At 41.7% G+C, this 19,251-nt stretch overlaps 1 protein-coding gene across 1 annotated transcript in view; it reads right to left on the bottom strand.

Annotated features, from left to right (window-relative positions):
- The window catches only part of WDR60 (WD repeat domain 60), a 90,768-nt gene that overhangs the window by 42,612 nt on the left and 28,905 nt on the right, over positions 1-19,251 (bottom strand). Inside the window, exons 9-11 of the mRNA XM_008573972.1 lie at positions 7,334-7,411; positions 6,552-6,771; positions 3,738-3,840 (exon numbers count right to left, since the gene is read on the bottom strand). Coding sequence (XP_008572194.1) covers positions 3,738-3,840; positions 6,552-6,771; positions 7,334-7,411 — 401 coding nt within the window. The remainder of the gene's footprint in view (positions 1-3,737; positions 3,841-6,551; positions 6,772-7,333; positions 7,412-19,251) is intronic.

The raw sequence follows: 19,251 nt of genomic DNA, 5'->3' as shown, positions 1-19,251 counted from the left end.
AGTATCCCACAGGTTTTGGTACGATGTATCATTATTTTCATTAGTTTCAATAAATTTTTTGATTTCCTGTTTGATTTCTTCTTGGACCCATATGTCATTAAGTAGAATGCTGTTTAATTTTCATGTGTTTGTATAATTTCCAGAATTTCATTTGTTATTGATTTCTGACATTAATCCATTGTGATCTGAAAAAATAAATGGGATAATTCCAATTTTTTTGAATTTGTTGAGACTTGATTTGTAACCTAACATGTGATCTATCCTGGAGAATGATCCATGTGCTGATGAGAAGAATGAATATTATGAGGTTCTTGGATGGAATGTTCAGTAGATATCTGCCAAGTCCAATTGGTCTAGAGTGTTGTTTAGATCTTGTGTTTCTCTGCCAATTCTTTGCCTAGATGATCTGTTCAATATTGATAGTTGGGTGTTCAGGTCCCTTGCTATTATGGTATTAGTGTCTATTTCCTTTGTTAGGTCTAACAGAGTTTGCTTTATAAATCTGGCTGCTCTGACATTGAGTGTGTATATATTTATGATTGGTCTTCTTGATGGATCACTCCTTTTATCATTATGAAGTGGCCCTCATTATCTCTTTTTATGGTTTTTAGTTTAAAGTCTATTTTATCAGATAGAAGAATAGCTACTACAGCTCGTTTTTCATTTCTGTTTGTGTGGTAAATCTTTTTCCATCCTTTCGCTCTTAGTCTATGTGAGTCTTTATAGGTGAGTTGGGTCTCTTAAAGGCAGCATATAGTTGGGTCCTCCTTTTTAATCCAGTCAGCCAGTCTGTGTCTTTTAAATGGGGAATTTAAGCCTTTTACATTAAGAGTTGCTATTGAAAAGTGTTGATTTACTCCTAACATTTTATTGTCTTTTGTTCCTTTCTTTCTGATTTACTATTTGACTTCTGTATTTGTTGGTTCCTTGGGTTATATATAAACGTTTCTTTCCTCTTCATTGTTGGCATTTTTATTTTACTAGTGGGTTTTGATTTTTCTTGAGTCTTTATGGCAGTGGTAGTTATTTTTCAGCTACCAAACCCAGTTCCCTTGAGAATTTCTCATAAGGGTGGTCATGTGGTAGTGAACTCCCACAGTTTTTGTTTGTCTGAGAAATATACTATTTGCCCTTCATTTCAGAAGGATAGCCTTGCAGGGTAGAGTATTCTTGGCTGGAAATCTTGGTCTTTTAGTATTTTGAATATATCATCCCATTCCTGTCTGGCTTTTAGGGTTTGTGATGAAAAGTCTGATGTTAGTCTAATTGGGGTTCCCTTATAGGTGATTTGACGCTTCTCTCTTGCAGCTTTTAAGATCCTCTCTTTGTCTTTGAGTTTTGCCAATTTGACTATAGCATGTCTTGGAGAAGACCTTTTTGGGTTGAATACAGTTGGGGATCTTTGACCTTCCTGAATCTGAAGACCTGTGTCTTTTCCTATACCTGGGAAGTTTTCTGCCACTGCTTTGTTGAATAGGTTTTTCAATGCAATCTCCTTTTTCCTCCCATTTTGGAATACCCATGAGTCAGATATTTGTGTGCTTAATGTTGTCTGATATCTCTCTTAGATTTTCTTCAATGTTTTTAATTTTTTTTTCTCTTTTTATTTTTGTCTGCCTGCGTTATTTCAAACAGCCCATCTTCAAGGTCAGAAGTTCCCTTTTCTACTTCTGCAAGTCTGCTGGTTAGACTCTCAGTTGTGTTTTTTATTTTGTTGAATGAATTCTTCAGCTCAGCAAGCTCTGCTATATTGTTTTTCAGGGCACTGATTTCCTCATACGTTTCTTCTTTCAGGTCCTGTATACTTTTCCTGGTTTCATCGTGTTGTCTAGCTGAGTTTTCTTGTATATCATTTAGTTTCCTTAGAATTATCACTTGAAATTCCTTGTCAGACATTTCAAGGGCTTCTTGTTCTATAGGATCTAGAGCTTGAGCATTATTACCCTTTGGTGGTGTACTTTCTTGATTTTTCATATTTCTGATATCTTTCCTTTGATGTTTAGTCATTGTGGCAAAGGATTTCATGAACCACTGGTTTGATACTATTGTCTGGCTAGGATCCTGCTGGGGCTGCCAATTTGGCATGGCAGCCTCAGTGTCTGCTCAGTCGCCCGCTGGCGCCTTGGGTGCGTGGCTGCCTCGGGTCTTGGGAGTCTCCGGCGCGACGCCTCTCTGGTCAGCACACACTCAGCCAGGCTGGGGATGGGGTCCAGCGGTGGCAAGTCCTACGTGCTCAGTCACGCGCTGGTGCCCCAGGGCACGTGGTCTCCGCGGATCTTGGGCCTCTCCGGTAGGGCACCTCTCTGGTTGGTGCGCACTCAGCCGGGCTCTTTAACATAATTTTTGATCCAAAATGATCCATATAATATACTAACACAATATATATCATAACATAATTAATGTCCCAGGATCTACCTACCCCCAGAACTAGAAAATCACCAACGAGCTGCATCTATGGGCTCCTCTGTCACACATCTCCACAATAACTCACTGATATTCTGAATTTTGTGGTAGTCATTTTCCTGCCTTTTTTTTTTTTTTTTTTTTTTTGTGACTGGTAAGTGGATCGTAACCCTTGGCTTGGTGTCGCCCACACTGCACTCAGCCAGTGAGCGCACCAGCCATCCCTATATAGGATCCGAACCTGCAGCCTTGGTGCTCCCAGCGCAGCACTCAGCCAAGTGAGCCACGGGGTCGGCCCTTCCTGCTGTTTAAGATGTATTACTATCTCATATTTACATGTGCCTATATAAGTTTTTTTCTTTTTTTTTTAATAAAAATTATATTAAAACATATACAGTTTTCTGATAACTTAGATCAGGTGAAAAAAGAACAAAACCTAACCACAGTGCCAGAAACTTCAGTGTCACTAACTCAATGGGGGCCCCAAAATATAAGGGTAACAAAAGTGCTGTGAAAACTGTTATTTTTATTATTAATGATTTATTTGTTCATTTAGCAAATATTTACTGAGTTCTTACTTAGGCCATGTTCTGAGCTAGGTGATATGGATTTTAAACTCACTTTTCTAAAAAATCTTATTCATTTACTCCTCAATCATACTTGAGTTTAGTACAAGAGACCCTTGACTTGAGAATATATCTTTTATAAATTTCTATATTTTACAATTTCTAAATGTACAGTGATCAGAGGCTTGTACTTGGGTGTCCAGCAGCCCTGGGTTCAAAGCTCAGCTCTACCAAGCCCTACACCTTGACCTTGAGCCACTCCTTCCTCCACAGAACAGTGAGGCTGTGAGGCCGGCAGAAACACTCAGGAAGCACAGGGCCTGGAGGCACATGACATGACAGAAACAAGCACTTAACATATGTCACCTGTTATCACCACTCTGAATCACCACTAATTTCCTCAGCTTCCTCATCTGATAGTGGGCATGGCCTCACTTCACTCAGAATGCAGCGACGTTAACCGTGCCTTACAGGCGAGCAATGGCACCCCAAGCTGCAACGAAACTAGAGCCAGGTGCACTCGCTGCTCGGAGAGTTTCTGGCCACCAGCTTTATGAATGTGTGATTGCGATTCTGCCTCAGCCAAAATAGGCCAAGTACTCCCAGGTCAAGCATCTAGCACTTACACTATTAACATCTGAACACAAAGAGAAACATAATACAGATTAAGGAATATACCTAAAGAGTCAGCAGTGAAAATAAAAATGTGTTGAAGAAAAGTATATTAAAACCCCATAATACCTTTGGCAAATTTTCCAATATACCTACTTTTGTTTAAGGGCTTGAGTCCGACTCTTTTGACGGTGCGAGGCTGTTGCAAAATCCACAAAAATTCCACAAACAGGGGCTCTGGAAGAGGAATTGTTTGCATCTGTACAAGAAAAAAAATCTATTTTTATGACATTGAAATATTTCTTTCAAACAAAAAACATCAGAGTAAAACAATCAGAAGCATATAACAATTACACTCAATAAGCTCTTTACCTGAAACTAATAAAAACAATGATAAACATCTTCCATGAGCATTTAAGAGGCCTGATCCTGCTTATTTCAAATAAAACTTTCAGGCAACAAAGCAAATTCTACTGGTCATCTACTGTATATGCCTATTGCATTATTAAGAGTTTAAGAATACTTAAGAATGTACATAAGAATAATTATACTCTAGTAAGGAAATTGAAACATGATATACAAAATAGCTAAAAAACAGAAACAAGTACAAATTAATAGTGAACGAATAGTTAATGTGTCAAAGAGCACAAAACAAAGGAGAATGCAGGTGTGAGCCTCATCAGAAGGCTTCCTAAGACTCCCAAAGGTGTGACTGGATCAAGTATTCTGCTGACAGAAGAGGCTCACATAATGAGGAACAAATCCATGCCCTTCCCTCCTGCAGACGCGAGCCATTCCTTACCGACCTCTTCCCCAATGATTGGTGGTTTCCTGCTTCTACTTAACCACACATTTATCTGCTTATTATATGTATTTTGACTGTATCTTAATCTCTCTTCAGATTCCTTCCAGATACGTGCTTGAACTTATCAAAAGCAGAACAACCCTACCATTCTCCAGTTTTATAAGACCTGCATGGCCCTTTCCTGCACACTATCTCATTTCATCCTCACCAGAAACCCTCAAGGCCAGCGATGCAGAGGGTGTGGTCAGGATGACACCCTGGATGTGGGTTAGAAGACGGCCTTCAGGACAGCAGAGGTTACTTTGTCTCTGCACCTCCGTCCCCTCACTGTCAGAACATCTCCCACCCAGGAGTGTGAGGAGGACTATGCCAGGCCGTATTCATGAAAACTGCTGTGCCAACTGCAGAGCACCACAAAGACATTCAGAGATGTTACTGTTCCAGTTCTGAAAATGAGGAAACATCATTAGCTTCACAGAATTAAAATTCGAATAAAGACACCCCTGGAGCAGAGAACACACCTCTGTGCCAGGTGTCATCAGCACTCAAGAAATACTCATTCACTGACCAAGTACAAAATTTACCTTTTGGAGCTATATGTACACTTTCAAATACCAAGGCGTAACTTCAGTGCACTAGAAAAAGTTATTTATCAAATGGTTTCCTACTGCCCTGGAAAAGGATAAGGTATGCAGTTTATAACCAAATAGAACCATCACCGCAAGACTCAGCAAGACATTTCGTACAAAATAACACCAGGACAGCTGGGCGTAGCCAAGCAGGACACGGAAACAAATACTGTCTATCATCCACTGGATGGTGATAATTAAATAGTAATGGTAGCTCGGTATGTGCCTAGCACTCTTCTAAGCACTTTACACGTATTATCTTACTTAATTAATCCTCAAAGCAACCCTAAAGAAGGCCTTACCCTTCACAGATAAGGAAACTGAGGCACAGAGAGGGTGAGTAACTGCCCAAGGTCACACAACTCCCAAGATTTGAAACCCACATCAACACTGCCAGGCACTGTCCATGGTGCCTCCCACAGTACAGGACATAGCTTTAACACTGCTACGTTTTCCACTCTGTTCACCTGAGCCAACTCAACATTAAATAGAGCCGAGAGAGAAGCCAAACTCCATCTGGGTAGCAATGCATATGAAGGTGAAGAATCCTTTCACATAAGAAACATAAAAAATAATTTCCTATAACAAATAAAATTTATTCAAAGATCTGCTAAGAAAATCAGGAACTTTGAGAGCAAAACCTTACTCACTTCTCACCAAGCCCAGAGCAGGCGAGCTTTGGGTGCTGTCATGAAACCTGCTGCTGGGGGTACACGGGACCTCCTGTGTGCACTCCTGCCCCTCAGAGATACCATGGAACAAGTCCCCAAAACTCAGCTGGTCGACAGGGCCAGAATGACGGCAGATTGTCACCTGGACAGGTGCCCTGGCTTCAAGGAAATTTCTTCAGCTATATATTCAAAGAGCACTCTATACACCAGCACTGCCCAGGTAAGTCCTGCTACCTCTGTAGCAGGCACAAAATATGACAGTAGTGAAAATTCTGGCAAACCTCCACCGGTATTATTACATTAATTACTACTTATAATTAATTACTGATTATTTTACTAGATAATTTAAAGTAGTATATCATCCAATAATATTTTCAATATTGTCCTGTTACTGCTATTTTTTAGTGCTAATTTTTTATTAAAACATCATAGTCTTCCCTTTAAGTGATTCTAAAATATTTACTCCCACTCTCACAAGTAACTTATCATATCCAGATGCCAAGAATTTGGGGAAAAAATACATTTCTAATTTCATAAAGAAAATCTCTGGGGGAAAAGGCTCACTCGGAAGTGTGCCTGCTAACAGGCTGGGCCGGCCTGTGGCTCTTGTCCACTGACAGCTGGGACTCCTCCTCTTGGAAACCAAAGGAGGGAGCTGTCAGGAAAAACGGAGATGCAGGCAGACATGGCTGCATGCCGAGAACAGTGCTGGGCAGAAAAGTGACCTGCAACTTCTTTTTATCAGATGACCCTGACATATGTGTTAGAGGCAAAGGGCATGGCCTCCTCCTGACGCATCTGGCCACCAGGTGAGAATGACGCTGTCTACCGTGTGGACCCCCTTAACTGGCATTTCCTCCCATACCTGTCCTGGACGACCTTTCACATCCTATTTGACCTTGCTTCTGAAACAGTTTCGAAGACAACTCGCCGATCCTTTCGTTTTCTGCATTGATGGCCTTCTGGATCTCCTGGATCTCCTTCTTCCGAGCTGGAGGAAGGTCTTCAGTCTTGTCTTTCGACGCGGGCTCCTCATTGCTGTCATCATCGTCTCCGTCACAAACCTCAAAGTCGTCCTCATAGTCCTGCAAGTAGTAACAGCATTTCTGGAACCCTCTAGGACGACCTAACTTTAAGCAACACTCATATAGAACAAAATTATTATGATTTATAATTTAAAATAAAAAAGTCCTTGTGATGGTCAAGAAAGATTTTTATAGCTCACTGATTGTAATGTCACTGAATTATAAATCTGTATAAACTGCTGCATCTGTTTCTTTAAAAATGAAGCACAGAATATAGGACCACACACACTAACAGCCACTAACAACAGCGACGTGCAAGCCTCTGGGCCGAGAGTGGGCGTGTGTGTGTACTTAGATATAAACACACACACACACGCTTGAATGCAGTGCACTTGAATAGCATTAAACTGTAAAGTCATTTAATTACATCGCATCGACAAGCATGGGCAGAAGCACAGCAAGCGTTTTATAGGGAGCAGCCAAATCTAAAGGAAACCTGACCAGATATTGAGTATTAAGGGTAGTAAAAAAACAGAAAAAGAGTATTAAATTACTATACATAAGCTGATTTTAAAAAATAAATTATTTTTAAACTGAGAAAAAATTTAACTTTTATACATACTTCAAAATCATCTTCAAAACTGGCTGTGTATTCATCAGCTCTAGCATTTTCTAAATCAATGTCTTCCTTTTCAATTTCCTAGAGGTAAAAATCAAACATGAAACAAAAAAACACAATCATAAACTTGAATATGGAAAATAGGCTGGGAAAATATATATGCTTTTTGATATTCATTTGATGTTATTAATTTAAAAATGCAAGTATCTGTAAAACTAACATAATCTAACTTTAAATTCTTGTAAGAAATATCCTTGCAACTTATAGGTATGACCAAAAAGAGAAAACGGTTAATAAACATATCCTTTTTGGGAAACCTCTATAACTCTAGTGGTTAAAAATAAATTCCCGGGGCCGGCCCGGTGGCGCACTGGAGAGTGTACCGCTTGGGAGCGCGGCAGCGCTCCCGACGAGGGTTCAGATCCCATGTGGAGACCGGTTCCCGCTCACTGGCTGAGCACGGTGCGGGCGCAACACCGAGGGTTGCGATCCCGTTGCCGGTCAGTAAAAAAAGACAAAAAGGAAAAAAAATTAATTAATTAAAAAAATAAAAAAATAAATTCCCAGTGTCCAGCAATCCATTGCTTGCCCATGAATCTATTCCCCACTGAATGGTGCTCATCGAAATTTCACTGTTAAGAACAGACACATATGAAAGATGAGTGACGAGCCCTGGAGCACATCAGAGGAGTCACAGGAACACCAGTGGGCAAAGAAACTCAGGAGAGCCACATGGAGAACAAAGGTAACACCCAGCCTGCTCCACCCCATCCCCCAGCCAGGAGCAGCAGGACCCAGGAGGAATGTCCTCCTGCAGGGGAAAGGTAAGCAGGAGTTGCAAAGTGGACATCTCGAATTCAAACTACCAGGGAGCCACGTGGCCTTGTTGGCTGTGAGCCCAGGCTCCAGGCTGCTGCAGCACATTGCCATGTTGATATCTAAGCCAACACCTGAGTGCACTTTCCCCNCCGAGGGTTGCGATCCCGTTGCCGGTCAGTAAAAAAAGACAAAAAGGAAAAAAAAATTAATTAATTAAAAAAATAAAAAATTAAATTCCCAGTGTCCAGCAATCCATTGCTTGCCCATGAATCTATTCCCCACTGAATGGTGCTCATCGAAATTTCACTGTTAAGAACAGACACATATGAAAGATGAGTGACGAGCCCTGGAGCACATCAGAGGAGTCACAGGAACACCAGTGGGCAAAGAAACTCAGGAGAGCCACATGGAGAACAAAGGTAACACCCAGCCTGCTCCACCCCATCCCCCAGCCAGGAGCAGCAGGACCCAGGAGGAATGTCCTCCTGCAGGGGAAAGGTAAGCAGGAGTTGCAAAGTGGACATCTCGAATTCAAACTACCAGGGAGCCACGTGGCCTTGTTGGCTGTGAGCCCAGGCTCCAGGCTGCTGCAGCACATTGCCATGTTGATATCTAAGCCAACACCTGAGTGCACTTTCCCCTTGGGCCCAATAGCCCCAGCATCTCCACTCCCTTAAGGCCCCCTTGTCACTCTGGGACTCCAACACCCAAGCTCGCACAGTGCCCTGCACTCTGGAAAACAACAGTCCAGCACAGTGCAGAGACCACCCCCAGGACGGAAAGAGCCAGCACATACACTTTCCAGAGCAAGACAGCTGACCAACTGGCCTTCTGCCACTGCCAGCAGCCCTGCTCTCTTCAGTCAAGCACCTGTGCACCTGTCATGGGGCAAGTAGTCCCACCGTGGCTCCAGCAACACCGCCCAGAGCCATGCACTCTGGCTGGGAAACGGTGGAGCTCCCACATGCCTCTCTCAGGGGCACAGAGCCCTGTCTGCAGCTCCAGTGAGCTCGCCCAGGCCTACTTGCTCCAGCTGGGGAGGTGCAGAGGGACCCAACGTCTCTCTTGAGGGCAGAGGGTCCATTCCATGGCACCAGCAACCTTATCCAGAGTGGTCTACTCCAGCTGAGGAGCTAAAGAGAGACCAAAAATCTCTCTTGGGAGCTCAGGGGCCTGGCCGCAACCCCAGTGACCTTGCACAGGGTGGCTTACTCAAGCTGAGGAGCTGCAAAGTGGCCCAGTGTCTCTCTTAGGAGTGCAAGGCCTACCCATGGCCACAGTGACCTCATCCAGTGTTGCCCACCTCAGCTACAGAGTGCCCCAGCACTTCCTTTGGGAGTGCAGGGCTCAGCCTAAAGCCCTAGTGATCCCACCCAAAGTCATCCACTTCAGCTGAGGAGCTGCAGGGAACTCCAGTGCCTCTATAGGGGGCACAGGATCCTTGCCCAGGCACCAGCAAGCCTGCCCTGAGTTACCCACTCCAGCTGAGGAGATTCAGAGCACTCCAGCGTTTGCAAGCTCACGACCTCAACTATGACCACTGCAACTCAACCCTTGTAACCAGAAAGGAGCTGCCGAGTGCACGGGCCCCTAGGCCTCAGAGGTACTCACAGACAACTCCGATGTTGAATACAGCTAAAGGAATCACATGGAGGCTACACTACTACACTTCCTGGAACAAACCTAAAACACCCCACCTGAGAGAGTGAGATGATACAGTCAAAGTACTAAAAGAAAAAAACTGACACACGAGAATACTATACCCAGCAAAGCTATCTGTCAGAAATGAAGGAGAAACAGTGTCTTCCCCTGACCAAAAAAAAAACAAGAATTAACCCCCATGAAACTGGCTTTACAAGAAATCCTTGAGGGAGCCCTACGTCTGGAAGCAAAATAATGGTAGCTACCATCATGATAATATACAACGGGATAAAACTCACTGGCAGAGCAGATATGCAAACAAGAAAGAGGAAGAAATTATATCTGATCAATACAAAATACCAAACAGCAAAAACAAACAACAAAAGAGAAAGAAATAAAAGATATATAAAAAAAACAGAAAAAATTAATAAAATGTCAGGAGTAAGACCACACCTTCCAATAACAATCTTCAATGGAAATGGATTAAATTCCTCATTTAAAAGATATAGACTGGCTGAATAAAAGAGAAAGAAATAAAAGATATATAAAAAAAACAGAAAAAATTAATAAAATGTCAGGAGTAAGACCACACCTTTCAATAACAATCTTCAATGGAAATGGATTAAATTCCTCATTTAAAAGATATAGACTGGCTGAATGGATAAAAAAACTAGACCCAACTATATGCTGCCTACAAGAAATACACTTCACCTGTAAAATAGTGAAGGGATGGAAAAAGATATTCCACACCAATGGAAACCAAAAATGAGCAAGAGTAGCTATTCTTGCACTGGATAAAAAAGATTTTAAACCAAAAACTATAAAAAGAGAAAAAGAAGGACATTGCATAATGATAAAGGGATCAATTCATCAAGAGGATATAAAAATTGTAAGTATACATACACCCAAAATTGGAGCATGTGGATATAGAAAGCAAAAATTATTGGATCTAAAAGAAAAAATAGACCCCAATACAATAATAATTGTAGATGTATACTTCAGTACCCCTCTCTCAGCATTGGACAGATCACCTAGACAAAAAAATCAACAAAGAAACATTGGATTTAAACTGTACTATAGACCAAATGGACTTGACAGACAGTTACAGAACATTTCATCCAACAAACTGCAGAATACACATTTTTCTCACCAGCACATGGATCATTCTCCAGGATAGGCCACATGTTAGGCCTCAAATCAAGTCTTAACAATTTTTTAAAAACAAGTATCTTTTCAGACAACAATGTAATAAAACCAGAAATCAATAACAAGGAAGATTTCAGAAACTGAACAAATACATGGAAATTAATCAATATACTCCTAAACAACCAATGGGTCAAAGAAGAAATTAAGCAGGAAATCAAAAAATTCCTTGAAACAAATGAAAACAGAAGCACATCATACCAAAACCTATGGTATCCTGCAAAAGCAGTACTAAGAAAGAAGTTTACTGCAATAAGTGCTTACATCAAAAAAGTAGAAAGATTTCAAATAAACAAACTAACATTAAACTTCGAGGAACTAGAAAAACAAGAATAAACCAACCCCAAAATTAACAGATGAAAAGAAATAGTAAAGATCAAAGCAGAATTAAATGAAATAGAGACCAAAAAAAGGAATCAAAAGATTGACAAAACAAAGGTTCTTTTTTGAATGGATAAACAAAATTGACAAACTGTTAGTTAGACTAACTAAGAAAAAAAGAGAGAAGACCCAAATAACAAAAATCAAAAAGGAAAAATTATAACTGACATGACACCACAGAAATACAAAGAATCATTAGAGACTATTATGAACAAGTAGACCCCAACAAATTGGAAAATCTAGAAGAAATGGATAAATTTCTAGACAAATAAAACCTTCCAAGACTGAACCAAGAAGAAACAGAAAACATGAACAGACTAATAACAAGCAACAAGATTGAAGCAGTAATCAGAAGTCTCCCAAAAAGAAAAGCCTAGGAACACATGACTTCACTGCTGAATTCCACCAAACTTTTAAAGAAGAATCAATGCCAATTCTTCTCAAGCTATTCCAAAAAACCCAAGCAGAGGGTATTCTTCCAAACTCACTGTATGAAGCCAGCATCACCCTGATACCAAAATAAGATAAGAACAAAACAAAAAACAAAAACTACAGGCCAATATCCTTCATGAACAAAGATGCAGAAATTCTCAACAAAGTACTCGCAAACAAAATTCAATAGCATAGGGCTGGCTCGTGGCTCACTCAGGAGAGTGTGGTGCCGATAACACCAAGGCCACGGGTTCGGATCCATGTAGGGATGGCCGGTTAGCTCACTGGGTGAGCGTGGTGCTGACAAAATTCAATAGCACATCAAGAGATTATGTACCATGATCAAGTGGGATTCATCCAAGGGATGAAAGGAAGATTTAACATATGCAAATCAATAAGTGTGATATTCCACATCAACAAAACAAAGGATAAAAAACATATGATCATCTCAATAGATGGAGAAAAAGCTTTTGATAAAATTCAACATCACTTCAAGATAAAAACTCTCGGCAAATTAGGTACAGAAGCAAAATATATCAACACATAAAGGCCATATATGACAAACCCACAGCTAACATCATCCCGAAAGGAGAAAAGTTGGAAGCTTTTTCTGTAAGAACAGGAAAAAGACAAGGATGCCTACTCTCACCACATCTATTTAACATAGTACCGGAAGTTCTAGCCAGAGCAATCAGGCAAGACAAAGAAATAAAGGGCATCAGATTGGAAAAAACAAAGTCAAACTGTCCGTTTTTGAAGATGACATGATCCTATATATAGAAAAACCTAAAGATTCTATCAAAAAACTCTTAGACTGATAAATGAATTCAGTAAAGTTGCAGGATACAAAATCAATATGCAAAAATGAGTAGTGTTTCTATATTCCAACAACAAAGAAGCAGAAAAAGAAATCAAGAAAGCAAGCCCATTTACAATAGCTACCAAAAAAATAAAATACCTAGGAATAAATCTAACCAAGGAGGTGAAAGATCTCTACAATGAAAACTACAAAACATTGATGAAAGAAATTAAAGAGAACACACAAAAAAAATGGAAAGACATTCCACGCTCATGGATTGGAAGAATTAATATTGTCAAAATGTCCACACCCAATCTACAATTCAGTGTAACCCATATCAAAATACCAATGACATTCTTCACAGAAATAGAAAAACATTCTTCACAGAAATATAAATCCTAAAATTTATACAGAATCATAAAAGATCCTGAAAAGCCAAAGCAATCTGAGCAAAAAGAATAAAGCTGGAGGCATAACACTACCTGACTTCAAATTATACTACAAAGCTATAGTAACCAAAACAGCATGGTACTGACATAAAAACAGACACATGGACCAATGGAACAGAATAGAGATGCTAGAAATCCAAGTAGTTACAGCCAGCTGATCTTTGACAGAGGGACCAAGAACATATATTGGGGAAAGGACAGTGTCTTTAATAAATGGTGCTGGGAAAACTGGACATCCATATGTAAAAGAATGAAACTACACCCCTCTTTCTCATCATTAACCAAAATCAACTCAAAATGGATTGAAGACTTAAGTGTAAGACCTAAGAAACTTATAAAACTTTTTATAAAAAAGTTTAACTTATAAAACTTAAGAAAACATAGGAGAAATACTTCAGGAAGTAGGACTGGGCAAAGATTTTATGGATAAGACCTCAAAACAGAGACAACAAAAGCAAAAATAAATAAATGGGATTACATCAAACTAAAAGTTTCTGCACAGCAAAGGAAACAATCAACAGAGTAAAAAAACAACCTACAGAATGGGAGAAAATATTTGCAAACTATGCATCTGACAAGGGATTAATATCCAAAAATACAAGAAACTCAACTCACAATAGTTATTTAAAAAAAAAATCTGGGCAAAGGAGCTGAATAGACATTTATCAAAAGAAGACAAATGGCCAACAGACACATGAAAAAATAGTCAACATCACTAATCATCAGAGAAATGCAAATCAAAACCACAGTGTGACATCATCTCACTCCAGTTAGATTGGCTACTATCAAAAAGAGAGAAAATTACAAACGCTGGTGAGAATGAGGAGAAAGGGGAACCTCCTACACTGTTGGGACCGTAAATTGGTGCAGCCATTACAGAAAATGGTATGGAGTCTCCTCAAACAACTACAGGTAGAACTACCGTATGATCCAGCAATCCCACTGTTGGGTATATACCCAACATGACATCATCATATTGAAGGGATACCTGCACTCCCATGTTTATTGAAGCTCTATTTACAATAGCCAAGATTTGAAACCAAACTAAATGTCCATCAATGGATGACTGGATAAAGAAAATGGGATACATATACACAATGTAATACTACTCTGCCATTAAAAAAAACAATGAAGGGGCCGGCCCGGTGGCGCACTGCTACAGTGCACCGCTTGGGAAGCGCGGCAGCACTCCCGCTGAGGGTTCAGATCCCACATACAGACTGGCCGCTCACTGGCTGAGCGAGGTGTGGGAGCAACGCCAAGGGTTGCGATCCCGTTGCCGGTCCCAGTCCGGTATGGGCGCGACACTGAGGGTTGCGATCTGTTGCCGGTCACGAAAAAAGACAAAAAAAAAGGAAAAAAAAAAAAAAAAAACAATGAAATACTGCCATTTGCAGCAACACGGATAAGCTTGGAGAAAATTATGTTTCTCCAAGCGAAATAAGCCAGGCACATAGAGAAATACCTCATCATATGTGGGAGCTAAAAAGATAAATAATAAGTTGAACTTTTAGAAGTAGAGAGTAGAACTGTGGTTACTAGAGGCTGGAGGTGAGGGGTAAGGGGGTGCAGTGAGAGGCTGGTTAACAGACAGACAATTACAGCTAGATAGGAAAAATAAGTTCTAGTGGTGTACAGTCGAGCCAGGCATCTATAATCAACAATAACGTATTGTATATTGTCACATGACTAGAGGAGAGGAGCTTACATGTTCTCATCACAAAGAAATGATAAATTTTTCTGATAATGAATCTGCTGCGTACCCTGATTTGACCACTACACGCCGTATACATGTTTTGAAATATAACTCTGTACCCCATAAATATGCACAATCAAAATAATTCAATTAAAAAAATTTTTTTAATTGAAGAATTAAATTTAAAAAAAAATTTAAAAATTAAAAAATAGAAAAAGAACAGATATACAGAAAGTATGCTCAGGTACAAATGTCAGCCCAGGTCCTTCCTGAACTGTTCCATATTTCAAACGATTGAAACATCAACTAAGTTCTCACGGCGTGACACTCTTACTCTGCCTCATCCCTCTCCTTTCCTTTCCAGAGAGAAGAGGCTGCTCAAATCCTGGCCTGCCACTTGGCGTCAGAGCGTGCTGGGCTAATAACTTCACCACTCCACTGAGGGACAAAACCAGTCAGGCTCTGGCGGTCTGGAGAGGCTGCACAGACCACCTCCAGGCCATCGTGTCTGGATCTTAAGAGATGAGTGAGAGTTTGCCAGGAAAACAAAGAGAAATACATTCCAGGTTTCCAGGCTAAGAGGGTAAAAGAAATGCAATATATGTTTAGAAAACTCAGATTTTTGCCCCAAAAGCTGTTCCTCCTCTTATCTATGTCTGCTCTTCCACATCCTACTTACTGGCAATATAACACCTACATATCACACAACCACCTACAACCCAGGAATCCTCAGCTCCCCGCTGCCCATCTGCATCTGGTAATGGGACTCCAGCATCGCCCAGGCCCCGTCCCCTCGTCGCCATCCCAACTGTCATCCTCAGTTCAGCTCTCATTGCCCCTACTCTGTCCCAGCTTTATTCACATGGAGTTCAGAGGATCCTACTAACGATGAAATCCGATCATACCACACCCGTTTTCAAAACCTCGGCAGCTCCCCATCACCTCCAGAAGGCAGTCTAATACATCACACATTAATCACAGGAGCTGTGGCTTTTGGCCTGGAGATGTGGAGCCTGTGAATGGGACCATGTGGTGCCTGTGGCAGGACAGACCTGGCTGCAGAGGAGCCAACACCAGACTCCGTGGGGCTGGTGGAGAGGTCGCCACAGCACCCGGGAGAACGCTGGGGGCCTGCTCTCGGAGGGAGAAGGAAAATGACTCCCAAAGTGTTCAGATTTGAAAGTCGGGTAGACACCAAGTGTCGTCGAGCGATCCATGGACACAGGAGGAAGGGAAGACTTAGGAGGCAAGTGTGGTAAGAGGCTGAGTCGTGTGACTGGGCAGAGCGAGCGTGGCAACGTCAGGGAGTGCAGTCTTCTCCCTCCAGAGCCCAGCACCACGCTGTGCGGGGAGCTACGTCCCAAAACCGACCAATTATGCAACGAGGAAGTCCAGTCACTCCTCACACCTGGATATTCAGTTCTGACTTTCCAGATGCAACTGTGGTCCTATAGGCCCACATGTGCCCACAGGACTAAGAGGCCGGGTAAGAGTACCTCAGTGCCCGGGGGAGCGAGGGGAGGAATTTCTGGGGACAATAACTTCTTAAGAAAAACTGCCCTATGACAAGGTCCTTTTTGAGACTTATGGTTTATGATTCCACGTAAAAGGAGCTTGGGAGGCGCCTAACATCAAGTGAAATGCTGAGAAGACTGAGAAATCAACAACTCTTCTAGGATCTGTAAGAGAGGAGAGAACACAGGGCAAATTGCTGCCCCCAAGATTAGAGAAACAGGAGTCATGGCCTATTAGAGTGGAAACTGCCTCAGGAACTGGCAAACCCATGAAAACCTGAACTCTACTGACAGATTGCTGGAGGCGCAACGCAGACAGGTAAGTTTAAAACTCCAGAGGGGCTGGTCATAGGGAGGCCTGCACACTTCTGCAAGCTTTACATCCAGGAGCTTGACTTATTTCTAACATTAAGTATCAGGAAAAATACCCACCTGCTTCCAAGAGGGTGAGGAGAGAGGGAACCATTTTGAATCAGGCCAGAGCATTCTACCCTTAAGGTCTGCCCTCAGGACAAGCTAGTTAACCAGGGCCTAACCTACTGTGGTTTCATCAGAGCCTAAGTGACCCAGAGGAAGAAAAATACACACCTGCAGACCCTCTAGCCATCCTGCATCACCTCAGGGAGGTGGTTAGGGGACAACTGAGAAGCATATCTGAAGATCGCAGCCCAGGGCACAGGCTCGTGAAGACTGAGACCTGACCACAGGACCACAGAACACCCGACCACAAGACTGCAGAACACCCAACCACAGGACTGCAGAATGCCTGACTGCAGGACTGCAGAAAACCCAACCACAGGACTGCAGAACACCCAACCACAGGACTGCAAAACACCCAACAACAGGACTGCAGAACACCCAACCACAGGACTGCAAAACAAGTGAGCACAGGACTGCAAAACACCCAACAACAGGACTGCAGAACACCTGACTACAGGATGGCAGAACACCCGACCACAGGACTGAAGAACACCTGACTGCAGGGCATATAACATCTGACCACAGGACATACAACACCTAAATACAGGACTACAGAACACTTGTGCTATGGGCTGAATGTGTCCCCCAAAGGTTCATGAATTGGTAACTCGACCTAAACTGTAATAGTGTTAAGAGGGTGGGAAATCCTATTATGGTAATTGAAAGGTGGGGCCTCTGAGAGGTGATTGGATCCTGACCACTGTGCCCATCTGAATGGATTAATTCATTCATGATTTAATGGGGGGTTATGGGTGTGGTTCTGAGGGCTTTAAAAGGAGAGCACGTGAGGAGCTCGCTCACGCTTGCTCTCTGGTTCTGTTTCTGCCATTCTCACCATATGACACCCTACATCACTGAAGTCAACATCAAAGAACGCTCACCAGGGCTGGCCAGTTAGGTCAGCTGGTTAGGGCACAGTGTTGTAACACCAAGATCAAGGGTTCAGATCCCCATACTGGCCAGCTGCAAAAAAAACCCCAAAAAACAAAAACAAACCAAAAAAAACCAAAAGGCCCTCACGAGATGTGTTCCCTGGACTTTGGACTTCCCACCCTCCAAACTGTAAGCAATAAATATTGTTTCTTTACAAATTACCCAGTCTCAGGTATTTCTGTTATAAGCAACAGACTTTATTAAAGTGAGAAATTTCTGCTCTGTGAAAGAAGTCAAGAGAAAGAGAAAACAAGCCACAAACTGTGAGAAAATATTTGCATAGGATACATCTGATAAAGGATCATTATTCAAAATGTACAAAACACTCTTAAAACTCGAGAAAACAAACAACTTGATTAAAAAAATGGGCCAAAGACCTTAACAGACACCTCACCAAAGAACACATAAAGATGGCAAACAGATACATGAAAAGATGCTCCACATCATCTGTCTTTAGAAATATGCAAATTAAAACAATGAGATACCACTACATACCTGTTAGAATGGCCAAAATCCAGAACACCGGCAGCACCAAATGCTGGCGAGGACGTGCAGCAGCAGGAACCCCGTTCACTGCTGGTGGGCACGCAGAATGGTGCAGCCACTTTGGAAGACAGTTTGGTGGTTTCTTGCAAAACTAAACATACTCTTACCATAGGATCCAGCAATTGTGCTCCTTGGTATTTACCCAAAGGAGTTAAAAACTTACATTCACACAAAAACCTGCATATGGATATCTATAGAAGCTTTATTCATAACTGCCAAAACTTGGAAGCAACCGAGACGTCCTTCAGTAGGTGAATGGATAAGAGTGGTACATCCAGACAATGAAATATTAGTCAGTGCTAAAAAGAAATGAGCTATCAAGACATGGAAGAGCCTTACATGAATATCACTAATGAAAAAAGCCAATCTGAAAAGGCTGCATACTGTATGATTCCCACTCTGTAACATTCTGGAAAAGGCAAACTATGGAGACAGTGAACAGATCAGTGGTTTCCATGAGTTGGAGAGGGAGGGAGGGAGGGAGGGAGGGGTGAGTCCATGGAGCACAGAGGACTTTCTGGGCAGTGAAACTACTAACATTCTGGAAAAGGCAAACTATGGAGACAGTGAACAGATCAGTGGTTTCCATGAGTTGGAGAGGGAGGGAGGGAGGGGTGAGTCCATGGAGCACAGAGGACTTTCTGGGCAGTGAAACTACTCATACGATACTCTGATGGTGGACACATGTCATTACACACTTGTCCAAACCCACAGAATGTCCAAGACCAAGAGTGAGCCCTCATGTGAACCGTGGACTCTGGGGGATGATGACATGTCAATTCAGGTTCGGTTATAACAAATGCACCACATTAATGCAGATGTTAATAACAGGGAAGACTACGTGTGTGTTGGGGTAGGAGGGAGAAGACAGGGTATATGAGATCTTTATGTACTTTCTACTCGATTTTTCTATAAAGGTAAAACTGCTCTAAAAATAAAACCTATTAAAAACAAGTACAAAAACAAAGATTAAGAATCACTTATTTTTATTTGAAGTGCAGATATCCTGGGGAGATGTTTGAATACCT

The sequence above is a fragment of the Galeopterus variegatus genome, unplaced genomic scaffold, assembly GCF_000696425.1.
Source record: "Galeopterus variegatus unplaced genomic scaffold, G_variegatus-3.0.2 Scaffold978, whole genome shotgun sequence".
NCBI classification, from domain to species: Eukaryota; Metazoa; Chordata; class Mammalia; order Dermoptera; family Cynocephalidae; genus Galeopterus; species Galeopterus variegatus.
The sequence above is the reverse complement of the archived record's forward strand: the minus strand, read 5'-3'. Positions and strand labels throughout refer to the sequence as shown.